The following is a 16628-nucleotide window of genomic DNA, read 5'->3' as shown; positions in this document are numbered from 1 at the left end:
GGGGGTGAGAAAAATACAAAATAACTGTAAAAGTATAATTTTTAAAAGTTGTAACTGCTGGATGTACACAATCAGCCACACTCAGGTGAGCAACAATCACAGATAAACAGAGCGCACCTCCCTCTCCCCGCCCATGTCGACTCCCATCCTCAGCCTCAAGTGTCCACTGCCCCTTTTCCTGGACTGTTGTGCATCATCGCTCAAATGTTGTTTTTAATTCACAAATCATGGGCTGCTTCCCTATTTTCTAAAACTAGCAAAAGCCTAAGAAATAAAAACAGTCAACCAGCAAATGAGAAACAGTGGCCACAAATCTGAAGAACACTGCCAGAGTCCCTCTCCTGGACCACTCCCAGGGAAGGAGCATCCCTGGGAGCGGCGGCTCTGGGCTGTCGGGCAGGGTTGGGGGCAGTGCTTCTCTGAGGGCACACTCCTCAGGCTTTGCAGCTGACTCAGGTCGGCAAGCTGCTGCTTCCCCGAGACCAGGCCTGCCCTTGGGCTCTGGTAAGAAGGTAGAAAGGGAACAGTGGCTTCCAGGAGTGGGCACCAAAAACCATCCCTGAGGACTAAGGTCTCAAGGACAATCCGCAATGAGGTTAATCTGCCTGTGGTTAAGAAAGAGAAGCTGGATAATTAAATGTGTAGTCAGTCATAGTCATGGTGTGCTTAGAATTTAAAACCCTAAAACCTTTTCTCAGAGCTATGAGATGTCATTGTTCTGAAGAATCTCATTTCACACAAATTAACTTTTAAGAAACAAAAATTCATACAAGGAATTCAAAGAAGGTGTAGAAATTTTTCAAAATAAAAATAAATAGAAAGAAAAAAACTAAAGAGGAAGACAAAATATACTCATTCTGTCAGGCCTCTGAGCCCAAGCCAAGCCATCGCATCCCCTGTGACTTGCACATATACGCCCAGATGGCCTGAAGTAACTGAAGAATCACAAAAGAAGTGCAAATGCATGGCCGGGCGCGGTGGCTCAAGCCTGTAATCCCAGCACTTTGGGAGGCCGAGACGGGCGGATCACGAGGTCAGGAGATCGAGACCATCCTGGCTAATACGGTGAAACCCTGTCTCTACTTAAAAATACAAAAAACTAGCCGGGCGACGAGGCGGGCGCCTGTAGTCCCAGCTACTCGGGAGGCTGAGGCAGGAGAATGGCGTAAACCCGGGAGGCGGAGCTTGCAGTGAGCTGAGATCCGGCCACTGCACTCCAGCCTGGGTGGCAGAGCAAGACTCCGTCTCAAAAAAAAAAAAAAAAAAAGAAGTGCAAATGCACTGCCTCACCTTAACCGAGGACATTCCACCACAAAAGAAGTGAAAATGGCCGGTCCTTGCCTTAAGCGATGATATTATCTTGTGAAATTCCTTTTCCTGGTTCAGCGTGGCTCAAAAAGCTCCCCCACTGAGCACCTTGCGACCCTCACTCCTGCCGGCCAGAGAACAACCCCCCTTCGACTGTAATTTTCCTTTACCTACCCAAATGCTATAAAACGGCCCCACCCTTATCTCCCTTTGCTGACTCTCTTTTCAGACTCAGCCCGCCTGCACCCAGGTGATTAAAAAGCTTTATTGCTCACACAACGCCTGTTTGGTGGTCTCTTCACACGGACGCGCATGACACATTCCTCATACTGAAACGATGGTTTTTAGAACCAAAATTGTAACATAAAGCTTAAGGCTTTGTCTTATTAAAGACAGGCAATCTTAAAAGTAAAATATAAAAACTCCATTTATTATTATTCTTTACCTTTTTGACAGCAAAATTAGTCATGTTTTGTTGTATCTTAATAGTAAAAGAAAAATTACCATGTACTACAGTCTACTGTTCCACTATAAATGATGTCTACTCTAATATACATTAGTTTCTAGATGCACTATATTTGGGGTTGTTCAAAATAGTTTTTCTTTTTTTTTTTTTTTTTTTTTTTTTGAGACGGAGTCTTGCTCTGTCGCCCGGGCTGGAGTGCAGTGGCCGGATCTCAGCTCACTGCAAGCTCCGCCTCCCGGGTTTACGCCATTCTCCTGCCTCAGCCTCCCGAGTAGCTGGGACTACAGGCGCCCGCCACCTTGCCCGGCTAGTTTTTTGTATTTTTTAGTAGAGACGGGGTTTCACCGTGTTAGCCAGGATGGTCTCGATCTCCTGACCTCGTGATCCGCCCGTCTCGGCCTCCCAAAGTGCTGGGATTACAGGCTTGAGCCACCGCGCCCGGCCTAGTTTTTCTTAAAACTGTAAGTAAACATGAAAAAATTTTAAAGTGGTTTCAAGATATTAAAATATAAACATTTGAATAATGCTAAAAAATGAGAAAAATACAATTACCATTAATTTTTTTAAAACCAAATACCTGATAAGCAACTAAATGAGTAAACAGTACTTATTTGACAGAAAATGTGGGGAGGAGGAGAAGAGAGAGAGCAAGAGAGAGAGAGAGAGACATGGTAATGCCACATGGCTGGAAGTTAAGGGAATTTCCTAACCACAAGGTCCAAGAGTTTGGATTAATAATGGTCAGGAAAAGCTTCATTAACAAGAGAACAGAGAACAAAAAGAGCACAAGGAAGGAAAACAGACAGACAGTTCTACACAGCAAACATTCCAAGTCTGCCCCATCTACTGTAACTCAAGCTGATGACAGGGGCTGACGTGACTGAAGAACTTACAATAATCACTGAAATGTCCAAAAGACAACAGCGAGAGGCAGAAAAAAAGAAGCATTAAAAGTTCTTACACTATAAAATCAGCCCCTACATAGTCAGAATTGTCCTGTATTTTCATGTCACCCTTATCTCAACCCATTGTGTTTTCTTTATACAGGTAGCTTTGCTCACCTTAGCACAAATATCAAAGTCAAGTACAAGCATATACTATTTGCACAGCAAATTTTAAAGGGTGCATTGAAACGGTAACCAATTGATGAAGGTAAAAGTCATTTTTATAATTAAAATGACATTCAAATTGACCAAATAAAACATTTTCTATTTGAAAACAGTTACCTACAAACGTTTTTGGGATATGAACAACACATGACTTAGCAAAACTTTAAAACCATTACTGATGTAGTTCTCCATAGGCAGCAGTTCATGTAGCAGTCATTCTTTTACAACTTCTAGGACTTTGTAAACACTGCTCTGGAATACAGTGGTGAAGTGAGGTTTGGAATCCTTCACCAAGAGGTTACATAAGGGAGTTTTCCCAGCATTGGCAGGATCTTCGACATCCCAAATTTCAGGCATACTGCAACCAGGCCTAGAAAAATGAATGTACACATTAAAAATCAATGTGCATTATATAACTGCAGATAAAGCAGGGCACTTCTTATATTCCTGATCTCATTTCCTTTTTTCCTCTTAAATTACTTTAGTTTTTAAACAGTCCTGTCATATAGCTATTTTATTTTATTTATTTTATTTATTTTTTTTTTGAGGCGGAGTCTTGCTCTGTCGCCCAGGCTGGAGTGCAGTGGCCGGATCTCAGCTCACTGCAAGCTCCGCCTCCCGGGTTCACGCTATTCTCCTGCCTCAGCCTCCGGAGTAGCTGGGACTACAGGCGCCCGCCACCTCGCCCGGCTAGTTTTTTTGTATTTTTTAGTAGAGACGGGGTTTCACCGTGTTAGCCAGGATGGTCTCGATCTCCTGACCTCGTGATCCGCCCATCTCGGCCTCCCAAAGTGCTGGGATTACAGGCTTGAGCCACCGCGCCCGGCCGCTATTTTAAGTTTTTATAAGCTGCCATGACTCACTTTAGGACAAGGTGAATGCAGCTAAGGTGGCTATAGGAAAGAATCAGACCTGCAGATACATATATCCAGGTGTTGGGGAAAGAGACACCTCAGTTAAACTCTGCTGCAGCTACTTACCAAGAATGTGGTTCTGGGCAGGTAGCTGCCCTTGGTCTTAGTTTTCACATTTGTAAAATGAGGAAATAAACACTCATGACATAGGTTTGTTGTGAGGATTATGAGAGATCAGGTATCTAGCATCATGTCCAGCACACAGAAAAACGTGTAACATTGATTTAAAAAATTATAATGAACAAATATGCTTAGTTCACAGGGAAGCTGCATTAATTGTACAGATGCTCCTCAACTTAGAATGGGGTATGTTCCAATACACCTATCATAAGTTGAAATGCATTTAATACACCTAATCTATCCAACATCACAGCTTAGCCGAGCCACCTGAAACATGCTAGGAACACTTGCATTAGCTGACAGCTGGACGAAATCATCTAATGCAAATGCTATTTTATGATGAAATGTTGAATATCTCATGTAATTTACTGAATGCTGTACTGAAACTGAAAAACAGATGGTTGTATGGGTATTTGAAGTACGCTTTCTACTGAATGCATACGGCCTTAACACTGTCACAAAGTCAAAAAATCAGTAGGTCAAACCATCTTAAACTGGACAGTCGATATTCTAGAATGAATCAATTTAAAGAAATTCTGGTAGTGTTGAGCATACATCTTAAACACATAATTAAATCTCAAAAGCAATATATCTTTATAAAGAACAGAATAAGTAAAATTGGCATCATATGACATTTGCCTAAATAAGTCCTTCAAAATAACAGTACCATTTATTTTAAATCAATAACAGTTTTATAGATATAACTGTTGGATACTGCTATCTACCTTTTGAGGAATTTTTTTTTTTTTTTTTTTTTTTTTTTGAGACGGAGTCTTGCTCTGTCACCCAGGCTGGAGTGCTGTGGCCGGATCTCAGCTCACTGCAAGCTCCGCTTCCCGGGTTCACACCATTCTCCTGCCTCAGCCTCCCGGGTAGCTGGGACTACAGGCGCCGCCACCTCGCCCGGCTAGTTTTTTGTAGTTTTTAGTAGAGACGGGGTTTCACCATGTTAGCCAGGATGGTCTCGATCTCCTGTCCTCGTGATCCGCCCGTCTCGGCCTCCCAAAGTGCTGGGATTACAGGCTTGAGCCACCGCGCCCAGCCGAGGAATTTTAAAAAACAGAAAAATATATTGGAAAATTAGAGAGAATTGACAACTGCTCAAGTTTTGTCATAATTGCTTCCCCCCCTTTTTTTTATTTTTAAGTAAGAGAAAAAAAATTCCCAACAAGTCCCTCTTAGGTTTAGTAGCAGTCCCTCCCTCACTCTCCACCATGAGGCAAACACTGTACCTGGGTGTACATCATTTTCCCTTTTTAAATAACATCTTTAATTTAGAAGTAATCAGTCATTATAGAAGTATTAAAATATAGACCTACATACATTTTAAGAAGTGAAAGTCACCATCATCTCCAATAGCACTTCTCAGAGGTGACTTCTATAAACAATCCAGCATATATCCTGCTGGACCTTTTTTTAAAAAAATTATTTCAATAGCTTTTGCGAAACAGGTGGTTTTTGGTGACATGGATAAGTTCTTCAGCAGCAGTTACTGAGATTTTGGTGCACCCATCACCAGAGCAGTGTCAAGTGTACCCATGTGTAGTCTTTTATCCCTCACCCCACCCCTTGCTTCCCCCGAGTCCCCACAGTCCATGGCATTCTTATGCTTCGCATCCTGGTAGCTTAGTTCCCACTTATAAGTGAGAACATACAATATTTGGCGTCTACTGGATCTTTTGTTATCCAATGTCAGACACATATACAGACACGGATATCATTATATACATAGATACCATGATGGTCAGTATTGAGTGTCAACTTGATTTGGATTGAAGGAGGCAAAGTATTATTTCTGGGTGTGTCTGTGAGGGTGTTGCCAAGGGAGATTAACATTTGAGTCAGTGGACTGGGAGAGGGCAACCCGCCCTCAATCTGTGTGGGTACCATCTAATCAGCTGCCAGCAAGCTAGAATAAAAGCAGGCAAAAGAATGTGAAAGGACTAGACTGGCTGAGTCTTCTGGCCTCCATCTTTCTCCTGGCTGGATGCTTCCTGCCCTTGAATGTCGGACTCCAAGTTCTTCAGTTTCTGGACTCTTGGGTCTACACCAGTGGTTTGCCAGGGGACCTTGGGCCTTCAGCCACAGATTGAAGGCTGCACTGTCAGCTCTCCTACTTTTGAGGTTTTGGGACTCTGACTGGCTTCCTTGTTCCTCAGCTTGCAGATGGCCTATTGTGGGGCCTCACCTTGTGACTGTGTGTCAGTACTCCTTCATCAACTCCCTTTCATATATACATCTATCCTATTAGTTCTGTCCCTCTGGAAAACCCTGACAGATGCTCTTGAGTTGTTTTTACAAAAATGGAATTATTCTGGGACTCTATCTATACTGAACAATAAAATGTGGCACCATTTTTCCATCTCAGTGCATAAAGATCTACTCTATTGTTTTGAAAAGCTTCTAGTTCTCATATGTATTAACCAGTTCTTTACAGACAGATACTTTGTCTCCCATCTTGCCATTATAAAGCAATGCAGCTATAAGCAGTCTTGTACCGAGCTCCCTTCTACAAGCTGAACCTCTAGAGCAGTGGTCCCCAACCTTTTTGGCACCAGGGACTGGTTTAGTGCAAGACAATTTTTCCACGGACTGGAGGGTCAGGGGGATGATTTTAGGATGCAACTGTTTTACCTCAGACCATCAGACATTAGATTCTCATAAGGAGCATGTGCCCTAGATCCCTCGCATGTGCAGTTCTCAATAGGGTTTGTGCTCCTATGAGAATCGAATGCTGCCACTGATCTGACAGGAGCCAGAGCTCAGGCTGTAATGCTCACTCACTCTCCATTCACCTCCTGCTGTGGGGCTGGGGTCCTAACAGGCCACAGACCAGGACTGGTCCATGGCCGGGGGCTTGGAGACCCCTGCTGCTGAAGCGGCGTTATCACTCTGCCAAAGGACTGCACGATGTTTTCTTACCTTCCCTTCATCAAACTATCCCCTAGAAATGTTTTGCCAATGAGAGTTCCCATGAAGAGGGTTCAAGTGCACACTTTTTGCACCCCCTTGCTGACACTGGTTTCTGCTGACATGGAACACCTATGATCATATGGCTGGGCATGGGTTTTCTACCTTGTAATTTTCTCATACACGTTAAGGCTGAACTGTTACAACACTGAGGGCCCCTAATGGCAGAGAGTGAGACACACAGAAAGTAGAGAACCACCCACGGTTAACAGCTTTTAGGAAAAGAGAGGGCAAACAGCTGTCTTGGAGAGCTCTGGGTGCCTTGTGCAACACTATTTAGTCCTCATCTGAGTTTCCCAAGGTTTCCCCAGGCCAGCCATCTGCAAATAGCATTAGTGGAAATCTGAATAATTTTCTTCTAAATACATGTATTTTATGTCAACTCTATTATTGGAGTAAAAGAAAGCAGAGAACTGTAGTTAATTAAAAACTAATCCACAATTTGCATGCAAATAGATTTGAGTGTTTATATTTAAACACAGTGTCAAATATTTAAGGAATAATCAAGCCATACAATTAAGCCACTTGTAAATGAGATCATTTAAACATAGTGCTCACCAACTGCCAGGCACAGATTAAGCACTAGATGAATATTGGTCCCTCCTTCCCTTCCTCTCCTGTCTGAGTTCCCCATCTGCTTCCCCCATTCCGACAGACTTTCATGTCCCAGCGGTCTACAGGGGTTTCAGGCTGATCACAACTGAAATGGAGAGTGAAGGCCAAGGAGATAAGGAAGGTCTCAAACCTGGCAGAAAGCTTTGTCAAGAAACTTCCTACTCTAAATGTAAACACTAGGTAAATATTAGTCATTCTTCACTTTCCCCTCCTATCTGAACTCCCCATTTGCTTCCCTGTCGGGACAGAAAGCACAGCTTCTGTTTTGTGTCAAGGTTGAAGCAGAGTGGCCCTGTCCAAGGTTTCCTGCCAGTGCGTCATCAGCCTGGCTTAGATCTTGTACTAGATGGAGAGTGTTGTTTTGATGAGTGGGAAAACAGATGAGAGAGTCACTTTCGTAACTTCCTCCCACTCAACTCCTGCTGTGACAGACACAATAAATGGCAAGTCAAGGTCCAGACGGGGAAATCCAGCACCCCCTCTTCTGCACCCCACTTCTCAGTCTGAGTGCTCATAAGTGACCTGAAGTCAGTTCAATGTCTGCTATTTTGTTTAGTGTGCAAAATTTATTGCCATACTTCCTGAATTTGCCTTCGTATCCCTTCTTGTGTGGGTAAAACAGTGCTCTGCCTACTCTGCAAACAGCATGAACCCGAACATGAGACTGTTAGAGCTATGCAAATCCAGGGAGCTCTCCCAACACTCTACAGCACAAAGCCTCTGCAACTTTCACATATTCAGGCTCTACGTGGGGGTCTAGGGAAAAATGAACTCTCGCATCAAGGCTCATTGTTAGCTTGGAGAAAAAAGGTTATGAAAATTATTTTTATGTTCCAGCAACTTACAGTTATTTCGAGAGAGTGAAGCCCACAGAAATAAAGAAGATCCCAATTCTGGTAGAAAGCTATGCTAAGAACTGAGTTCTTCCTATTGCAAATGTCAGCCTACCATTCATTTCATACAATTTCCTGATAAGATCGTCATAAGATGCTTAGAACTTTTCTGTTCTAAATTCATATAACAATGTTAAAGGTGAGTATGTGAATTTCATATATATTCACAAATGCTTAAAACACTTTCTGAATTATTACAAAATAACATTTTCTATAAATCCTGACTGAATTCAAACCACGTAGCACACATTCATAGGAAAATCATTCTATAATCAATTATTTTAGTTTCCTTGTGAGCAAAGCTGTAAATACTATGTCACAGAACTATTTTTCACTCACTACTCAGTATTTAACAATGTTGTCTTAATACCATATGTGTCACTGAAATACATGTTGGACGAGTATGATCAAGCCACAGATGTAACAATCTCTTGAACACTTTTGTTTAGTTACAGAGTAGTGAGAATTTTAAAAACATTATTATTCCACAAAATAGTGTTTATTTCTGATAAAATTCTTCCTGTACTGTGCTCTTCATAAAGTGAATGTTTTGGCACTTTAAAAGCAGGCTATTGTCACCTGCTGTCCAGTCACTTATGTGCCACATTTCTAGATAGCTTTAGACTCACATCTGCTTTGAAGATCTTACTGTCACTTGGAGCTATACTCAGCTTAGTAAACATCTCTGTGGATATAGAAACTTTTAAAAACTATAAACCCAAGAGAATGTGGGTCACAGTAAAGTTCTTTTCCCATTCAAATAAGATGTAAAACGCCGGGAAAGAAAAGTTTCATTCTGAGTTGATGCTGACAGGGTATCCCATCCATCGACAGGACATGGTGTAGCACAGAGACCTAGTACGGATAATGCGGCCCTGGTGCTCAGCTGCCTGACTTCACCAAAAGAGACTCCCTATTACTTGGTTTCAGACCCTGGAAGTCTTTTGAAATAAAATACATCCAACTTTAAAAAGAATTTTTTTTTAAACATCAAAAGCAAATATGAACAATTTGGGAGATTATCAACTAGTGCCAATAAAAATCTCTTTAAGGTAGTATACACATACAAATCATTATTTTAAAAAAAAGATATTTATAAAGACTAAAAAACAAAGTCTCCAAATCATTATCTAAAAGGTTTTTTTCAGGCCAGGCATGGTGGCTCACGCCTATAGTCCCAGCACTTTAGGAGGCCAAGGCAGGAGTAGCACTTGAGGCCAGGAGTTTGAGACCAGCCTGGCCAACACGGCAAAACCCCATCTCCACTAAAAATACAAAAATTAGGCAGAGGCTGCAGTGAGCCCAGATCATGCGAGTGCACTCCAGCCTGGGCGACAGAGTGAGAGCCTGTTTTAAAAAAAAAGTTTTTTCCACGTATACTTTATGTTATATACACACCCCCGTCAACAGCAAAGTATTTGCCATGTGCTTGAATTAACCTTCGTGTCTTCTGATTATAAAATGTTAACTATGTTGATACTCACTTGGATCTTCTTACACACCATGACTCTTCTAGAATGTAATAGTTCACTTTTAACTTTATCAGTTCTCGCTTCACTTCTTCAGCTGCTTTCCGACTATACATTGAGTATACTATTTTCGTTCTGGCTCTTTAAAGAAGAATAATTGGGCACAAAATTTTCAAGATTAAAACGATATAATCAACACATTTGGAAGAAAGCACTGAATTAGACTAGATGACGATGAAGAGGAATCCAGTCAGGAGGAAATTCCCCATGGAAGTTCTGGCTAATGACATCAGTGAGGTCAAAAGCAGAAGGAGGACAAGTCGTGGGAGATGAGGGTCACCTTTAACGCACCCCTACATTTCCAAACTTGGTCATCTTTGTGTTTGTTCACCTATTTATTTGTCTTAAATTCTTCACTACTCCATCACATGTAAGAGTGAGGTACCCTGTGTGTGAACAGGGATGAACTACAGCAAACACAACTACAGGACTACTCTGAAGCTGCAACAGTACCAACTTGGACATCAACAGTAATTCACATTAAATGGTTCTTCGTTTTATTTCTAGACTTAAGAAAAACTAAACTTATTTAACAAGGCCGGGCGCGGTGGCTCAAGCCTGTAATCCCAGCACTTTGGGAGGCCGAGACGGGCGGATCACGAGGTCAGGAGATCGAGACCATCCTGGCTAACACGGTGAAACCCCGTCTCTACTAAAATATACAAAAAAATTAGCCGGGCGAGATGGCGGGCGCCTGTAGTCCCAGCTACTCGGGAGGCTGAGGCGAGAGAATGGCGTAAACCCGGGAGGCGGAGCTTGCAGTGAGCTGAGATCCGGCCACTGCACTCCAGCCTGGGCGACAGAGCGAGACTCCGTCTCAAAAAAAAAAAAAAAAACAAAATTGGTCTGGAAATTAGCTTGATGAGATTGATTTTTTAATGAAAAAGCTTATTTGTACATGTACATGCCATTGTTATGCAAAAGAAGATGCTAATAAGATTCACCTAATCACTTAGAAAATGAATAGCTTCACCTGCCTTAGAAACTGCATGAAAAATTAAATTAAAAAAATAATTTAGACCACACGTCTCTAAATTATTTTCTAAAGTCTCAAAAAAATCTAAAAAAACAGAAAACACCCAAGATCATTCTAACAGTCTATACTGGTGAAAACCAGAATAAACTCCTCTTTGAATGGGATTCTATTTCAAATCATTTCTCCAAACTCAAGAAAAATCACCTATGAGAAAACCTTAATAAACACTCGAAGCTAAACTCTTCAGGGAGTTACAGGATGAAAAGAACTTAGACATTTAGAGCCCTGCTAACCTGTGGGAAAGTGCTATCGTATGACTTCTTTTTTCTGCTTGGTAGAGAAGATGGCCCCCAATGTTGTCGCTTTTCTGCCCTGTGAAGGCTTAACAGATTTGTTTAGAGCTTAGCAGTCTTATTTCAGCCTTCTGCTCCCCGACTCGATAAGCCTCAGTTCATCATATCCTTTTGGAACATTCCTCATTCCTTTGCTGGCGTCCTCCACTCACTGTCTGTCTGCATGGAAGGTTTGTTTTGATGATGCAAGACTGTGCACTGACCTCAAGCCTGCGTCTTCATAATGTGGATGATTCACAATGGGCCGAAGTGCAGAGAGCTTAACACTTGCCATTGTGGGCATGGCACCCGCAAACACTGCATCTGGAAAGCAAGAGGAAGGTCTCAGGAAGACACTCAGTAAGGGTGAGAAGGGGTCTCCTTCAAGTTTAAATCAATTATTTCACAAGTAGCAGAGTGGAGGCCCAGCAGGTTCATGACTTCAAGATTCAATGGCAGAACTAGAATGAAGTCAGATGGTTGATAAAGTAGCAGTTGGCAGCCAGGCCTGGGTAAACTATTTTCCTTGGAAAATAGAACTTCATCATCTCATCATTAAAGATTTCTTTCTTTTTTTTTTTTTTTTGAGACGGAGTCTCGCTCTGTCACCCAAGCTGGAGTGCACTGGCCAGATCTCAGCTCACTGCAAGCTCCGCCTCCCGGGTTCATGCCATTCTCCTGCCTCAGCCTCCCGAGTAGCTGGGACTACAGGCGCCCGCCACCTCGCCTGGCTAGTTTTTTTTTTTTTTGTATTTTTTAGTAGAGACGGGGTTTCACCGTGTTAGCCAGGATGGTCTCGATCTCCTGACCTTGTGATCCGCCCGCCTCGGCCTCCCAAAGTGCTGGGATTACAGGCTTGAGCCACCGCGCCCGCCGATTTCTTTCTTTCTTTAAAGAAAAAAATCTTAGAAATCTTTCCTGAATCTAGAAAAGAAGTATCAAATGGACTAGGAAAGCTTTATAGTAACAAGGAATTCTGGAAGATGATTTAGTATTCAATCATTTGACACTCAGATGACAACAAAGACTCCCTTTCCACACATGAGTAAAATATCACATTCCATGAGTGAGTTTATTTCAAGAAGGAATGTGAAGGACTAATATCAAAAATTCATTAAGAAAATAAGCACAGTAAAAATTATTTTAAATGTGGCATTTATGACTGTGAATAAATTTTGAAAAAATTAAAATCTATAAAAAATGGCAGAATAAATTACTAAGAACTTATGTATAACATTTCCCCTGCAAACCATTTAAACAGGATTGATATCTCCTTTGTTTTAGATATTCTAAAAGCAACATTACTTAGAAAGAGTTAGATCAGGCCGGGCGCGGTGGCTCAAGCCTGTAATTCCAGCACTTTGGGAGGCCGAGACGGGTGAATCACGAGGTCAGGAGATCGAGACCATCCTGGCTAACATGGTGAATCCCCGTCTCTACTAAAAAATACAAAAAACTAGCCAGGCGAGGTGGCAGGCGAGTAGCAGGTCCCAGCTACTCCGGAGGCTGAGGCAGGAGAATGGCCTAAATCCAGGAGGCAGAGCTTGCAGTGAGCTGAGATCCGGCCACTGCACTCCAGCCTGGGCAACAGAGCGAGACTCAGTCTCAAAAAAAAAAAAAAAAAAAAAGAGTTTGCAGTGGTATACAAAATTATGGGAAGAACAGCTAAAAAATACGACTTTTTTTTTTTTTTTTAACCTGGTTTAGTACTATATTTGATCCACTCTATAAGTTCTTCTTGTGGCAAATTGCTGAACTCTTCTACAATATTCCACTGGGTTTGCGGATCTGCTGAACCTTGTATTGACATTGCTGCTAATATAGCAAAAACAACAGCACCAGGATGTACTTTGCAAAAGAGCCACCCAAATAGCTGAAACCAAATTAAGAATACATTGGTAATTGTTAGTATAAAGTAGTATGCATCTGTTATGCAAAACTTCTTCCCAGAGAAGAATGTGGCCTCTGCTAGAGTCCCAAAAAAAGGATTAATTATCCTAAAGAAAAAGCCCCAAAATAATAATCTTTGGGATCAAAAGAATTCTACCATCAGCCTCATATAAGTGGAACACAATGTAGGAAGCTCTTTTCTCAACCTGCTTTCTCTACTCCCAGATTCAAGTAAAGCCACAACCACCGACGCAATTTACAAGTGCAATTTACAGTGCAAAACAAAAATGTGGGGTCTCTTGTTAAAAAATTATTAAGACGTTCAAAACAGCAGCAGCAAACATTCAACCAAATTCAGGGTCCTTCTGAATGCGACGTCCTGTGTGACCAGCAGGAATCCCACACTTGCAAAACCTGCCCTGGGTGACACTTTCTATTAGATTGGTGCAAAAGTAATTGCGGGTTTTGTCATTACAATAGCAAAACCCGCAATTACTTTTGCACCAACCTATATCATCAATCATGCTGTGGGATAAAGACGCAAGATTAAAGGCTTCCTACCAGCCTCCTCTCCTGTGCCAGCCTGAAGGGGTCAGAAAGGTGGAAAGTATTGCCTTTCTAACATAATACAACATTCTGATTGGGAACCCCGAGGCTGGCTACTTTTTTCCACATTCAAATAGTCCACACTCCATAACAACACTTTGTTCTCTTGATCTTTCTCTACATATCTACAGAGCTAGATTTCAAATTTTTTGAGGGCTTATAAACACTGGCTTTTGACTTTTCTGTCCACTACTCTATCCTCCATTTCTAGAGTGCACAGTGTAGGTGCTTAGTGACTATCTGCTACGTTTAAGGGAGGTGCTGCTGTTGTACGTAGGCTGGTTGACTGATGGAAAGGTGACACTATGAAGAAGCATCAGTCTGCGAATACAGAGCAAGGAGGCAGTTATCCAGGAAAAATTAGCAGCAAACCACCAGGGAAGGCTTAAACTAAATTTTAAAAAGCACAAGTCAAGAATGTGCACCAAATGTGTACCAAATGAAAAAAAAGTTTAAGTTTGACACTAAAAAAAAGAACATATAATTTTCAAGCACTTATAACTTGACATTGTTAGAATTCTTCATGATATGAATGTCAAAACAAAAAAAGTTATTATTTGTACAATTAAGCTCTGCTTTCTATCAGCACCTGCAGTAATCACCCATGAACTCAGTCTGTACTAAATCAGTGTTTGTTGTACACCAACAACTATTTTAAAGTCTTCAGAAAGATAGAAAATGATCAGCTTTGGCCCTTACCCTTTAAGAAAGATAAGTACAAAACCATGAAGAGCTTTAACTATAATCACTTAAAAGACTTTGTAATTCATTATTTTAGGGCTCAAAAATAAAGGCTAAAATTATTATAGTAGCTATACTCCAACATAACATGTTACCTGTCTTGAGCAGATCAGTGCTGCCATAACACACATGTGTGGTGTCAAGAAGAATTTTAGTCTCATAATTAAAATACCAAGGGCTGTATATGCTAACAATTACAATGTATGATAAACCAGCTGAAAGAAAGAAGAAAATATTTTTTACTCCTACTGTTAGTGAAGTTTAAGAATACTAAGCTGGCAATATGAAGAAAGGGGTATGTTCTCCTTAGCAACAAAAAGTACTACTACTTAGGTTTCTGAAATTTCTAAATCAATTCTTAAAATTCACTTTCAAACTGTTCCATTTTAGTGGAAGGCTAAAATTATAAAGTCATTAAGGCAAGTGCGTCTGTGATTCTCAGAGTCAAACCTGTGGTTAATAAAGCCCACATTTTTGAATCTACCTGGATGCTACCATCAGACCAAGAAAAGACATTAGTAAAAGAAATGACTGCTGCCTCAAGATCTGAGGGCTCCATTTTGGAACTGCCCTCAAAACCAGACTGGACCACTAGGAGATGGGAGCAGTAACCAACAACATCTCTGAGGCTTCCAGCAAGGTGAGCAGAGAGGAAAGTGATTTCCAATCATGCAATAGACACCTCACATATATGTCTACATGGGCTCCAGAAATCAACTGCTATTAGTGTAAAGATGATCACAGCAGAACGAGTTTCCTAGTTAATTTTAACAAATGAATGGTCAGTGAATCTGCATGTAGCATTCTCATAAAAACACATACCTCGAGGCCGGGCACAGTGGCTCATGCCTGTAATCCCAGCACTTTGGGAGGCCAAGACGAGCGGATCACGAGGTCAGGAGATCGAGACCATCCTGGCTAACACGGTGAAACCCCGTCTCAGCTAAAAATACAAAAAATTAGCCGGGTGCTGTGGCGGGCGCCTGTAGTCCCAGCTACTTGGGAGGCTGAGACAGGAGAATGGTGTGAACCCGAGAGGCAGAGCTTGCAGTGAGCCGAGATCACGTCACTGCACTCCAGCCTGGGCGATGAGCAAGACTCCATCTCAAAAAAAAAAAAAAAATGCCAGGGTATCTGCAAGACGATTGCTGACAATTGCCAACCAAGTTAGAAACTGGAACTAGAAAGGAAAGTCCAAATGCATGCAACTTTAAGATAAGTAAAATTATAGTGATATTAAGTCTTTACCTCTCCATGATCAAACTGGTGTTTTCTGGAACAGAAAAAAAAATATTGCTATCAACTCATTATTGAAGCACTTCATATATTTGTATTTTCATCTTGTAAATAGGAGTTTTACAACTTCTATAACATTCTCTCAGGACACATAGAGGCAAATCAAAATAACTAAAAGTCACATGCCAAAACTAGTGCTATACTCTTCTAAGAAAGTTAATGAAGAAGGACAATGTTGTATTATGTCCTATTTGATTAGATGGGTATTTATTAGGACAACAAAGGCACACTGGGTGTCCCAGCTCCCTCACTAGTGATACCCCAGAAAAGCATGGAATGAAAAAAATCTTCGAGATTTTCACTAGGCAACCAAGTAGGGATGACAAATAGGTGGTTATATGTGTAAATCTCAGTTAAAGGGAGAAGTCTGAGTCAGAGACAGAAATGTGTGAGTTGACAATACACACCTTCTCTTTCTTAAGCACTGATATGTTCCCAAGACCCACAGTAATACCTGACACTTAGAGCTCAACATTTTTAATGAATGAACAATTGTATCAATAAACTGTTAATCCAGGTAGCATATAATCTAATTTGAGAACTTGGCCTCAAAATATATTAGCAAACTCAGGACACATAAGGGGGTAGTGAAGGAGATGAAGCAGTTCTTTCTTTATTCTTTTTTCACACCAAGTAAAAACTATCAGTTACCATTTGTTGAGTACTTACAATGTTAATATGCTTAGCACATTCTATTAACTCTAATCCTACAACCATTTATTACCCCAATTTACAGCCAAGGAAAGGGAGTCACAGAGCTACTAAGTGGCAGCCAGGACTATATTCTGACTGACTTCAGAACCAATATACTTTTTACTACATCATGCTGCCTCTATCCCACTTTACTTCCTGGGTCTTTGAGT

At 41.3% G+C, this 16628-nt stretch overlaps 1 protein-coding gene across 1 annotated transcript; it reads right to left on the bottom strand.

Annotated features, from left to right (window-relative positions):
- Window positions 1-2931: 2931 nt before the first annotated feature.
- On the bottom strand, window positions 2932-16015 carry LOC117087262 (probable C-mannosyltransferase DPY19L1). Its single transcript, XM_033217250.1, has 6 exons — window positions 15718-16015; window positions 14565-14684; window positions 12931-13105; window positions 11457-11556; window positions 9880-10005; window positions 2932-3253 (listed from the first exon to the last, which is right to left on the bottom strand). Exons 2-6 carry the CDS (start codon window positions 14628-14630, stop codon window positions 3097-3099), a joined length of 624 nt encoding a protein of 207 aa, XP_033073141.1. The 5' UTR covers window positions 14631-14684; window positions 15718-16015; the 3' UTR covers window positions 2932-3096.
- Between the last annotated feature and the right edge of the window lie 613 nt (window positions 16016-16628).

Source organism: Trachypithecus francoisi, unplaced genomic scaffold (genome assembly GCF_009764315.1).
Source record: "Trachypithecus francoisi isolate TF-2019V2 unplaced genomic scaffold, Tfra_2.0 Contig00635, whole genome shotgun sequence".
NCBI classification, from domain to species: domain Eukaryota; kingdom Metazoa; phylum Chordata; class Mammalia; order Primates; family Cercopithecidae; genus Trachypithecus; species Trachypithecus francoisi.
The sequence above is the reverse complement of the archived record's forward strand: the minus strand, read 5'-3'. Positions and strand labels throughout refer to the sequence as shown.